Here is a 13,371-nt window from a genome sequence, read left to right as displayed (position 1 = left end):
AAATTGCATAGACAACCGTGAGTGATTATAACTTAATATGAACTTTATTGAAAAGCAATGAAGTTCAAAATGACTCTTTGATTTTTTCTCGCCTTTTAAACCTTCGCCAGAACTCTACGAACATTTCAAGACTAAGATACGATAAATCCGTTCATCCGTTCTCGAGTTTTAGTGAGACTAACGAACAGCAATTCATTTTTATAAGTATAGAAAGGTAGATTCAATATCAGTATTTTGACTTTTTGTTTATCTTTCCGATGATGTTTTCTATATTTATACCATTTTTGAAATTGTATTGAATATGATTCAACTTTTATTCTGATCTTCCAAAAAACTAACACACTAAATCAAGTGATGACTTTTGTTCCAAAGAAAGTTAAAATCACACCTTTTAAGTTTGTGATAATTTGTGATAAGAAATTCAGAAATAAAGTATTTTGTGAAATAGTTTTTGTGTTTATGCAGATTACAGTGTTAAGAAATGCAGAATTAAAGACACATTATTATGACCAAAGAATGTTATACATAGATTTAAGTTCATACAGAATTCTGAAAAACAGTATTCAGTCCTGTTCCTGTAACTGAAAGTGGCTAAAATTGTCGTTAAACTGGAAAGTATTTCCTTTTTTGTATTGCCCTGAAAATTGTCATATTTTCAATGGAAAATCATGAATGTTGACTCATCTAACGTCGTAGTAAAGTAAATATATTTAAGAGCACTCAATTAAAATTTCAAGTGTATTAGAAAATGGTTCTTTATTTTCAATGCCAGCTGAATATCTAATTGGGAAAAAACATGATTTAAGATTACATTCAGGTAATTTTTTCAAAGTCTGATGATCAGAAAGTACTAGAGATAAAACATTAAAACTTTCATGCTATTTTCATGAAAATATGCAGTTACCAAAAAAAGCAAATTAAATTTTACGCTGCTATGGCCACTCAAAGAATTTGTCTTTATTTGCTTAAAAAAAACTAATAATCCTGCACATAAAATTCGTTTTGAATTTTCAAACAGGTGATTGATATTTTTTTGTATTTCTGAAACAAATGACGTTTTAAAAACAGACGAAATAATGAAAAAAAAATATAAACCCGACAACATTGTCGTTTATAAAAACACTCTTAACAAGCAAAACAGAAATAATTTTGTCATTTATTGTTCATAACCCTAGCACACAATTCAAATTCAAATTTTTTATAGTTAAAAACTTTGCATAAATTAAAACTAATTGTTGCATCATTTTATTTACTGTCACTTACTTCACCAAGTTACTACATTATTGCCTTTGTTTATGTTTAAAACCTTACAGTGTTGCACTATAATTTGATACTTTATATTTGTACCTTATCAAGAAGTTTGATATGTTCTTCTTTGGAAACAAAAATGTTCTATGATTTCCTCTTGGATGTAATTAATACCATAATAAACTATATCTATTAAACACGTCGTAAAACATCTATATAAATACCTTTTAATCAATTCTCCACCCATAGTCATAGGCTTGAACACAACACGATACAATTAATTAACTACATAAGAGTATATACCTACCCTAAGAAGAGCAACTATCTTTTTATGGCTTCAAAAAATTAGAGGAAAATTACAAAATAGTTGTTGGGTTATATATAGAAATGGAAATGGAAATGGCAATGTTAATATAACAACAAACCCCATCATTTCCCGCAAACCGCAACATTTTGTTTGTCAACAACTTTAACTCTCTCGTATTTGTATTTCGAAACGTAGGTATTTTATTATCGCATATGGGAATAGAATCATCTCTCAAAATCGCAATAGCAACGTGTGTTCCAATTATTCATGAAGTCATCTCTAAAGGCATTTTATATGCAAAATAAAGGGTGTTTTATTTTATATTTATAAGATTTTAAGTTGGCATTATTATTATTATAAATTGGCTACAATTTTGACAGCTGTCAGATGATTTTTTAAAAGTTTTGTTTATCATGAAAAGACTGACACTCGAACAACGCTTTAAAATTGTTAACATTTATTTTGAAAATCATGTTTTTTTTAACATTAAAGTCAGCACTTTTAAGGGAGTTTGTACCACTTATTCTACCAACCCATAAATAGTAAGTTTTTGTCCGTGTAATTGTTTGTCATTTCACACTTGAGAAAAAAGTAGTACCCGTGGCATGTTGGTTAGTGCGTTGGACTGACGTGCGAGAGGTCTTGGGTTCGATCCCTGCCTATGCCATCTAAAGTCTTTTCACGGGTACTGCCTCTTGCGAGGAATTGACAAATTCTCCCAGAGTAACTCTTGTCATGAAAAAGTGCTTTCTCAAATTAGCCGTTCGGATTCGGCATATAAACTGTAGGTCCCCTCCATTCCTGCAAATACTCGCACGCAGAAATGGTTGAGAGTTGTAAGTCACTAGGCCCTAGTTCTCAACGGACTGTTGCGCCACCCAATTTTTTTTTTTATTACTGACCAGAACATTACATTCAACGGTGACCTCTATAGAAACATGATTACTGACTTTCAAGTTTATCAGTTGAACAACTACGATGCGCATGAGCTAGGGTTTCAACAAAACGGTTGTCACTCAGTTCGTGCCACAATTATTGATTATTTGAAGGAAACGTCTGCTAAACGCATAGTCTCACGTAACGGACCCATGAATTTGGTTCGAAAACCGTGCTATTTAACGTCGCTGCTTTACTATTTTGTGTGAGATAGCTGAAGTCGTTAGTCTATGACACCGATGAGCCAGAAACTATTGTCCACTTAAAGGGCAGCATTTGCCATGTTATTTCCGATATACAGCCACAAAAGTTGGAAAAAGCCATCAAAAATTGGACCTTTAGATTAGACTACGTTCGAGCCAGCCGTGACGATTATATTTAAAAACCATAATTAATATGTAATATCAAAAGATTACGTTTCGAGTAAAGTAAATTTAATGTCAGTTTGAAAAAATAATTTTTCTTTTATTCCATTTCAAAGCTCAATACCTCTAAAGGAAACACCCTTTATAGTAAAATAGTTACCACACTTTACTCGTCTCGTATACATTTTTCTGTCCAACAAAAAATGTCGTCACAACTTCCGTAGGCGGGTCAATTCCGTACGCTTTTTTGCAAAACAGAAAAACAAAGCAAAAACAAAAAATAGTCTTCTCAAAGCTTGTTGTCTTTTTGTTTATGGACATCCGACTCCGACTCTACGACTGCGACATAACGATGACAAGGTCTATGTTTTGGGCGCCAATTAAATAGTTTAAAAAAAAACATAAACACACCTTTTTATGTCAAAGGAAATCCTCAAACCTCAGAGCCATTCTACTGACTACTGGGACTGGCTAAAGCTTTTTAGTTCGTCAATCTTTTGAATACCAACATATATAGAAAAGAGCAAAACTAACTTCATTTGAGTTTTCGTGCTACGTAATTTAAGCCGTCACATTCTATATAAAATGTGTGCTACTCTCTGGCGAGCTATAAAAGAATGTGTCGACCTTTTTCAAGTTTATTTGTGCTTTGGAACGTTTGAACAACAACGACGCGCAACTTTTTAGAACAAAAATATTCAAAAAAATAAAACTCGTGTGGTGTAAATTTATTGCCAAGAGGCTACTCCTACTCCAACTGCTACCTTATATTATATCGCTCGTAAATTCTGGTATAAAGGACACCATGGCTGTTGTACCAGCTTACAATACCGACTATGATTCCTGGGATTATCGCAGGCGGATGTGGAGAGATTGGGACTTGGTTGATTGGGATGTGCCATCATGGTCACGCATTGCAAGGATGCGATCCATGCCGGATTTAAGTCGTGTCACAGTGGGTAAAGATGGATTCGAGGCGAATATCGATGTGCACCAATTTAAGCCCTACGAAGTGACAGTCAAGACAGTTGGTGATACAATAACGGTCGAAGCAAAACACGAAAAACGTCGAGATGGGGATAATTTTATTGGGCGCCATTTGGTGAAGAGATTCGTCCTGCCAAGAGGATTTTATCCAAACGATGTATCTTCGTCACTGTCATCGGATGGAATATTGACGATTAAGGCACCTCCTCCAGCTGCTCATGAAAGGATTGTTTATGTTCGGCAAACTGGTCCTTCGTATTTGAGTATTAAAAATTGAATTTATCGATTTTTGTGTTGTAAAATTTAACATAATTAAGTATCTAAATAAGTGTGTGAGTTTTTTGTTCGTACTTTTTTTATGAAAGAAAGAAAGATTAAAAAATCACTTGTTTTTAAAGACTAATATCACATTGATAGTGTTGTTGCAAAAGTATAAACATTTCCGTTACATACCATGGACGTTATTATTTTTAAAATAAGTTAATATAATAATTTAATGCTAATATTTAACATTGTTTAAGAAAGTTATTTGAAATAATAATAAATTTGAATTAAAAAGTGAAGAAAGTGTAGTGTTTTAATTTTATTTCAGGGTGTTCTTGGATTTAAAAAATTAGCAATACAGACAAATTTTCTAGAACTTTTTTTTCAAAGAACTATAGATTTTTAAGAGTTTTTACAAACAAAAACTGTGTTACCTTCTGGAAAAATATATTTCAAAACTGGATGGATTTTATTTAAATAATTTGCACAACTGAAATCCAATTGTTTATTTTTGGCATTCATTGAACATTCCATTTTCTCTTTTCTCTCACACTTTTTGTAATTTTCCTTTTGGAAAATTTAATCTTTAGGAGGGAAAGTCTTTATAAGTCTTTTAAAAGACTCTTAGAATTTCATAAATATCCGAAGAAATTGTGTCGAAAATGTACACATTTCAAAATTTGGTTTTGTGGCAAATTCGTTCTGATTAAATGTAGTTAAATGAACTTTGCAAGTAGAGTTTTTATTTTTGAATTTCCTTTTAATTAATTTAAGTTGAAAATAAGTTTGGTTTTAGGAAAATTTTGCGTAATTATGAATTCTTAAAAAAGAAACAACCAAATTTTGAAATAATATAATTTAATACGCAAATTAAAAAGATCAACTATTTTTAAAGGCTTTTGGGGAGATTTGTCTAAAAAAGATTTCCTTATCCATTTTTAAATTCTTGCAAAATGCAAATTTTTCAAGAAACAACTTCAGTCGAAAATTAGGAAAAAAATGTGTGTGTTCCAATCTTCTTCGATTTTTTTAGTAGCTATAATTTGATAATTTACGAGTATGTTGTGGTTTAGTTCGGAATGAACACATAATATTTTTAAGGATGATTTTGTTTCTGTTTCTTCCTAAACTTTCTCCATTTGGCTAATATTGATCAGAGAACCGGTTTTGCAGAGGGAAAATGAATGAAAGAAAAATCAGTATTTATATTTATTTTTAAATTCACCAATCGAACTATTTTCCTTTAAAACTAAACTATTAGATCTTGAAAAAATAATTAAAAAAGATATTTCAATGTAACAAAAAACATAATTATTTAGTCATGTAAACAAAAGGTTTTTTTTAATTCAGTTTCGTCTTATTGATAATTTATTTTAAATATACCTTCTTTTTTGTTGAAAGTTTAGAATTTTATAATTAACTTTACTTTTAAAACTACGTTAAATGATACAATACTGGGCTTATATATAAAAAAAAACCATATCTCAGTAAACAAAAATCTTGAATGCAAAAATTTCAAGAACGAAAATCAAGAACTGAAAATCTAAAAACATCGGGTGCAAAAATCTAGAATAAATGGTCACCGTTGTACTTAAACTCTTTAAGTCCATGTTTTAGGATGTGCATTAAAAGTATAAAAACAGTATATAAATTATCAGATTTTGGAAGTTTAATTCTTAATAATTTAAAAATAGAGCAACATAGAGGAGAGGAAGTTTGGGCAGAATAAATATTGTGTCTTTCTATTTTTATAGTTTTTGCTAAAAAAACTTAGGAAGTTTTCATAAAACGACGAAAAATATATTAAATACATTTATTCTGGATTTTTGTATATGCTTGCGATTATTAATACAAATATTAATATTAATTAATACAAATATTAAAGGTTCTCGTATTGGTGTTTTTTTCGTCGAGGATACTTAATTCTTGAAATTGGAATAGTTTAAAAAAAACTTAATTTGTGCACCAAAATCTAGGCCCATGGATTTTGCATGGTTTGAAGGCAATTGCTTTATTTTTTCATTAACATTTTTATTTTATGTAACACAACCATGAATTCAATATTTCCAAAAATTTCATCAGAGTTTAAAAAACGTTATTTTTCAGTGAACAAAATTGTACGTGTACTTGTTATAGGAATGTTCGAGATGAAAAATACGTGATTTATTGTTTTTTTATTTATACAAATACGAGGTAAGGATGCGTCCACGTTGATAACTTCCTATTGGTGCTTTTATGCAAATAGTAAATTTTAAAAAGAATGCGTATCCAGTATGGAATCAACTTAAAAAAAAACTGTTAATTGGATTTTTATATAAAATTTTCCACTTACGAACAACACTTTCTTGTATAAAACGAAACAACTTTGAAGTCAATATCTGCATAATTTAAACTTCCCATAGGAAGTTATTGTAATGGCTCCGATTTGTCAAATTGAAAATGTTGACCTTTCTCGACATTTTAAGGTAGATAAAGGGATCTTAAAATTGAGTGGGTGGTTTTTTTACCATAGCAGTTTAAAAAAAGGGGAACCCATAATATCTTACAAACAAAAAACGCTAGAGACTTGAATTAAATTGTATATAATATATTGTAACGTGATACCAAACAAGTATACTAAAAAAAAACAATTGACGATATTTTTATAAATCAAAAAACTGCGAACAAAAATTGTCACTTGGAAAATTTTACGAATAACAAATGATTTTGTCTCCAAAACAATTTTGAGCAACGAAAAATAAAGTTTTAAACATCTGGTAAAATTTTGAGAAAAATCGAATTGATAGTTTTAGGAAAAAAAATACAAACCTTAACAAAAAAATTAATAAAAATTGGGTTATTGGCATAAAACCACTTTTTTCTTTTAAGAAAATATTGTTCTCAACTACCAGTAAAATTTTAAGAAAAAGAATATAAACTGAAAAAAAATTGTAGGATGGTTTTCGACCGAACGAAAAAAAATGACAATGTTTGCTTTATGACAGTATATTAGAGAAGAACGCTTAAACAGCTTCGAGAGCTGTTATTGAAGATTCATATGGAATGTATGTATTACAATTTAATAGCGGAAGGATCATACGATTGAGATTGTTTCTGTATCTATTTACAGAGCTGTAATGTGAAAAGAGAACAGTCCGTTGTGCAAGAGCACTTACAACAAAAATTTAATGCCTTCAAAATCAATACTAAAATTTGTTAAAAACGTACTTTCGACTCAAATAGCTTTATAAAAATTAAAAATACTGTCTTCAAACTTTTTTTTACTTTACAGAAAATATTGTTTTCGATATTCAGTAGTTTTTTTTTTAATAAAAATCCAACAGTCCGTTTTTTCATAAAAAAAATAGAATCTACAAAAAATAGTACGCAAATTTGGTAAAAATTGATGTTCTGTTCTTGATATCTCTCAAATTAATTTCATTCATCCAATTTGTAAAAATTTAAGAAATGCTACTGTAATTGCCAAAAATTTTTTTCGTCTAAAAATCTATCCAACAAAACTGGATTTTCAAACTTAACTATTTCTTTATATGAAAAATATTGTTGGTTATTTAAAAATTTGTAAGAATAATTCAATTTACAACTTTTTTAACACAACACAAAAACCTACAAACTTTTAAGCAAGACAAATAAACAGACGGGATGTCAAAATATTCAATTCGAAAAATCGGACCGATTTCAATAATTTTCTAGGTAAGTTGAAATTTTAAAATATTTTTGGTATATAAAAATGATTTAAGAAAAAAAATTAATAAATTAAAGTTTTTTGAGAAATTAAATGACATTAAAGTGTTTGAAGATAAACATATTTTTATTTATATTTCTAAATCTTAAAATAAATGTATTATTTTTTTAAATTACTCCTTAAACAAATGAGCAAGTTCGTGCGAGCTAGTCGTGTTGATGTACAACAAAAATGAATATCAGAACATCGAAAAATTTTAAAATTTTCAATTTCAGAAATTTCAAATTTTAACTTACTATGGGAAACCTGGAAAACTAAAAAACCTTCGTGTCCTTCATAATATAAACTTTTAAATTGACTAAAATTAAATTGATCAAAAACCACATGTATTCCATCATATTATAAATTCAAAGCCTATTCATTTTAAATATTCATTTGAACATTGTATACCCTTCACATTTTCACAATGCCTAGTGCCTACTCAATTGAAAACAAAATTTCCAACAAAATTATTATCCTTCCAGAGTCCTTGCCCTCAAATCAAAATAGACGACAGAAAAAATAAAAATAAAAAAAAAACAAATAGACCTTCCAAGCCCACTGAACCCATTATTTTACATAAAGTATACAAACACATCGTTTCTGAGTATACTACTATTTCTTCATGTCACTTATTCAGAAAAATATAACACATCCATTTGAAAGGATATTGTTTTGCATGTTGTATAATCATAAATGCAAAATGCAAATATTTCCAAAACAGAAAAAAACAATTAATATTTTAGTTTTAACTGTATATAATATTGCAAAAGAACCTTTTTATTGAATTCATTTTCACTTATTTTGTATTATTAATTTTTTTTTGTTTATCTTTATCTTTTTTTTATTATTATTATTTATATTTTTCTGTTATAATTTGTATACAAACAACAATTAAAAATGCATCTACTTTATCATCATCATCATCGTCATTATTATAATCATCATGTATATATAATAAAACATCCTTGCCCTCGTTCTGCAATGCAGACACGATTATGTTTATTCAATTTCGTTGTCTTCTTCTTCTTTTATTCTCATTTTGTTTTGTTTTTGTTTTTATTTTCTTGTTCTTTTTTTGTTGTTGTTTTATTGTTCCGCCTCCTTTTTGCCTTAAAGGTCCTCGTCGTCATCGGTCGTACTATACTATCATTTTGTTTTTTCTCTTATTTATGTTTGCCCGCCCGAAATCATGCAATATTTTTTCCATACAAAAAAAAACATCCTCTTACAGACATAGTACTGTTAGTAATTTCGTATAAAGGATAAGAGCAAAAGGATATTGCACATTGGTACACACACAGCTATATATATATTTGAGGACGACTTCGAAGCGACTATATTATTATTATACTCGTACGACGACGACAACCGAATGAACGACGACGACGACAACAACGTACATATGTCCTTTCATTGTTGTCCTGAATTTTTAAAAAGTCCACCACACAACGATTTCTCTTATTTTCTTTTTTTTCTTCTTCTTCTTTTTAATTTTTGCTTATTTAACTACCTTGTCCCGTTTATTGTAGTTGAAAATGTACAAAATACAAAATCCTTGAGGAGTTTCCTCCATAATTTGATGGTATCCTTTTTATAGCAATTAATTTTCTTCTCTCTCTCTATGAGGTAAGGTACCTAACCCCTATACTAACAGCATTTTACGAGTATATTGTGCATCTATCGGTGAAAGCGGAGCGGTATTAAAGCAGCAATAGCAGCACTAGCACTCCTAGCGGCAGCAAAAAGCATTACACACTTGTTTTTGTTGCTGTTGTTGTTGTTATTATTTTTGGTGCGAAATACTCTTTTGTTTTTGTTGTTAATTATTTTTATTTATACTGTTTTTGTGCAGATTGAGGTTAGAATTTGGTGCAAGGACATGGGGCGAGATATTATTTTGTTGTTATTATTTTTGTTTTTGTTTTTATTTTTGTTAAGTTGTTGTAAATATACACAAAAGATTTAGCAAATTCGTATATATATATAAATTATATATGTATCTACTATATGTAGGTATATACGTATGTTATATATTATTTATTACATACATATTTTATATGTTATTAGAAATTGAAGTTAATAATTATAACAATTTGTCTTTGATAAAAAAAGTTGCCCTCAGCAGAGGGTTGGGGAGGGGGTAGAGGGGTTGGTAGTTTATGGGGGCAGCAGCGGCGGGTGGTGGCGGCTTACCCCCATCAAGTATACAAATAGAACAAGGTTGCATGCAACCTCACAATAATTATTATAAGGAGCCTCTTCAAACTCAAAGCGAAAGGGCTGCAGGAAAGTCCCTATGACTTCTTGCTATTGGTGCTGCTGCACTTTGGCGTTTTGTTCTTTTTGACTGGAAAACAAGTCAAGAACTCTATCGATGCGAGGGACGACAGTGTCATCGATGTCTTTTGTAGACTCTCATCGGACGACGATGTAGACGGACACGATAGCGACTGTGACTGCAATTTGTTTGGTTTCATTTTTAGATGTAGATTTGAGTTTTTGGGAATACCGCCGCCGAAGCCAACGCCAAAGGACGACGATGACGATGGAGTTGTGATGTCCTGGGATGTTGATGCTCCATGATTGTATTTGCGACATTTTTTCGTCAGATTATACATGTGTACAGTGTTATCGATGTTATCCTGGTCATTGGAGTTTGTGGTGAATGAATTGCGATTTGAGGTGTGGTTTGTGGTGGCGTTTTGATCTGCGTCGTCATTATTTCCTTCATCGTCGCAATTATTTTGTGATTCATCGTCGTCGTCGTTGTCGTGGTCGACTGATGCGAACTTATGACTGCGACACCGTTGTTTTTCCTCAATCCAATCGGTGCTAGCAGGCAATGAGAGTTGAATTGAAGGATTTGGATTGCGATAGTAATGACGATGGGGATGGAAGCCCAACCCAAAGTCGTCCATGTAGGTTTGCGAGTTTAAATTGTCCAATTCATCAGCAACACTTAATAGGAACGGTAGTGTGGACATTATGTTTTTTTTTTTTGTTAAATATTTATCTATTTAATTATTTTGCTCAGCAAAAATCCAAAGGCACAACAATAATAAAAAAGTTTATGTTTTCATTCACTTCGCGGAAAAAATAAATAAAAACAAACAACAAAATTATCAAGAAAAAATCTTCGAAGGATGTTTTTTTTTTGTTTCTTTTTTATTTTTTGTATACCGGGTCACGCACTCACGTTAATAAAGGATACACGAAAAATTACAACTGTTCTATTTGAAAGCCTTCGAATGACTGAGTGAAAATTGAAAATGAAAATTGGGAAGAACTCCGTTGTTGGTGGTGTATAAAATTTTTCCATCTCGACCAAAACTGAGAAAGAGCTTTCTCAATTTTTCAACTTTCCAGTGCACCCAACTTTAACTCCTTGCATTGCAATTTTTGGTGTATTCTATGTGGTGTGTATAGTATATTGAGGTACAATGCATTTTCCCAAACTTCTCTTAAAGGATTCAAAAACACCCTCTTTGGGAATATGGCTTTAAGGACAAATGTGTTTATCTTGCACACAGAATTTAAATTCACTACGAATGGGAATACCTTCATAACGAATGAAAGGAGAATTTTACAAGGATTATAAATTAAATTAATGATTAAATGCTACAGAAAATTATCCATGAGTATGTACTGTGGTACTTTTTTTTAATTAAAAAAGACGATTTTGTAAGGAACATAACTTGAATAAATAATGAAAAGTTTAAGAGTTTGTTTTCACGGAAAATGAATAAAAATTTATTTCGGGTGTACTCTGGCGTATGCTTATTATTATTTTGTATACACATTTTAAATTTGAAGCAGAGAAGGTTTGAAACAAATGAAAACGACGAGAACAACTGGATCACTTCCTTGTTAGTGTTATAAGATGAAAACAGCACATAGATGTCCTTTATTGAACTTTCGGAGACTTTCCAGATTTCAGTAAAATTCAGTGCACTTATCCTTAAAATAAAATTTTTAGATTTCATTGCTTTCCACAGCCTCATTAAATGAAAATTCTCACAAAATTTTAATTACCTTTACTGCTCCATAGAATTGTCTCTTGTCATTAGCTGATTTGCCACTCCCTATGAATGTATAATAGGGTGGAGTGATAATATATGAACATTTTTTTTCGATAAAAAGTTGCCGCAACAGAAATGAAAATCAGAAAGAAAATGCATTTTTTTTATAAATTAAAAAAATCAATATAAACGTTTTTATTAAGAAATTAATTAGTAATTAAATATTAAATTGTTTTTTTGTTTGTATTAAAAGAAGGCAATTGTTGGCGCGATAGCAGTTTTGCCCTTATAAAACCATCTCTTTTTTTTCCCAAAAAACTGCACTTGCAGCTTCCGTCACTAGCGCCTTACGGCTTGGGTTTGACATGGGAAATCTTAATTGTTCTGACATGTTTTTCAAGAACATACTCAACCATAGCTTTTATGTTTTCATCAGTTATATTTAAGGTCAGTGGAGGCTCAGTTATTTCACAGCCTTGCCACATAATCAGAGCATTGAAATTGAACGTAGACACTTTAAACTTTCGAATTCCTTGAGTATTTTTTGCCCTTGCCTTCAAAATTCTTCTATATGCCAGCTTCCGTATTTTTTTATTTTCATCTCCCAGCATAGAAATAAGAATAATTTCTGGGCGACCGAAATATCCATTTCGTTGGATTGCTTTATATTGTCAATGATTTTCCTCAAATTCAAGTCCAAATAACGACTCATACTTATGGTTTGCCACAGGTGCTTAACTCCGTTTATACAGGAGGAATTGCATTTTATCTTAAACCACATTGGACCATAGACCTTCATTATGTTCGTGGCTAATATCACTAGCTTTTCTTCAGGATGCGTTTTAGTAGCATATAGCCTTAGAATTCGAGTTGCTGTTGTAAGCCATCAATATTAGCCAAATCGGAAGAAAAAACACCAGTGATGATAGCGGTCGTTATATTGTAGAGATATTTTTGGTCCGTACTCAAATCGTTCTTTGTAATTTCAGGTAACTGCGTAGAAATGAAGGAGAATTGGACTGTTGGCATATTCTCACATGTTTGTAATTGAGTTCCAATAGCACCTGAAAAACATTTAGGTCCTGTAGTTTTCCCATTCAAATGTAGCAACAGATGCCCCAGTGGTAATTCATTACAATGCAGCTGGCATATAAACCACTGTAATGGTTTATTAAATTCTCCTTCCATCAAACGAACAATGAAACCTTTAAACCCTGTATTCACTAATGTTCCATCGCAACCAACAGCAGCTCTTTCACTCAGTTTCAGTGATTTGGATTTCAAGTGAGTTAATATAGAATCTCTAATACCTTTAGAAGTTCCCAACTCAGACATGACATGCCCAAAATAGTCACTTCCAGGTTCCGATAAAATCACATAATGATCTTCTGCTACTCTTTTTCTATAAAATGTACCATTCTTTTGGATTCTAACCAATGCTTTGTCCTTTTTGCCACCAAAATATATACCACGTAGGATTTTCTTGCGATCTGAATCTTGTAAGCCGAACTGATTTTA

General features: G+C 30.9%; 2 protein-coding genes across 2 annotated transcripts; one reads left to right on the top strand and one right to left on the bottom strand.

Annotated features, from left to right (window-relative positions):
• The first annotated feature begins 3,458 nt into the window (after window positions 1–3,458).
• On the top strand, window positions 3,459–4,410 carry LOC129947805 (heat shock protein 27). Its single transcript, XM_056058506.1, has one exon. The coding sequence runs from the start codon at window positions 3,662–3,664 to the stop codon at window positions 4,118–4,120; it is 459 nt and encodes a 152-aa protein (XP_055914481.1). The 5' UTR covers window positions 3,459–3,661; the 3' UTR covers window positions 4,121–4,410.
• A 4,461-nt stretch (window positions 4,411–8,871) lies between these two features.
• Window positions 8,872–10,854, bottom strand: LOC129947724 (uncharacterized). The gene has a single exon (XM_056058385.1). It carries the CDS (start codon window positions 10,816–10,818, stop codon window positions 10,129–10,131), a length of 690 nt encoding a protein of 229 aa, XP_055914360.1. The 5' UTR covers window positions 10,819–10,854; the 3' UTR covers window positions 8,872–10,128.
• Window positions 10,855–13,371: the final 2,517 nt, after the last annotated feature.

The sequence above is a fragment of the Eupeodes corollae genome, chromosome 2, assembly GCF_945859685.1.
Source record: "Eupeodes corollae chromosome 2, idEupCoro1.1, whole genome shotgun sequence".
Lineage (NCBI taxonomy): Eukaryota > Metazoa > Arthropoda > Insecta > Diptera > Syrphidae > Eupeodes > Eupeodes corollae.
Note: the sequence above shows the minus strand (reverse complement) of the source record. Positions and strands in the feature narration are given on the sequence as shown.

Excerpts from the sequence above, each read along its gene's own strand:
- LOC129947805 (XM_056058506.1), top strand. The coding sequence starts at position 3,662 with ATGGCTGTTGTACCAGCTTACAATACCGACTATGATTCCTGGGATTAT.
- LOC129947724 (XM_056058385.1), bottom strand. The coding sequence starts at position 10,818 with ATGTCCACACTACCGTTCCTATTAAGTGTTGCTGATGAATTGGACAAT.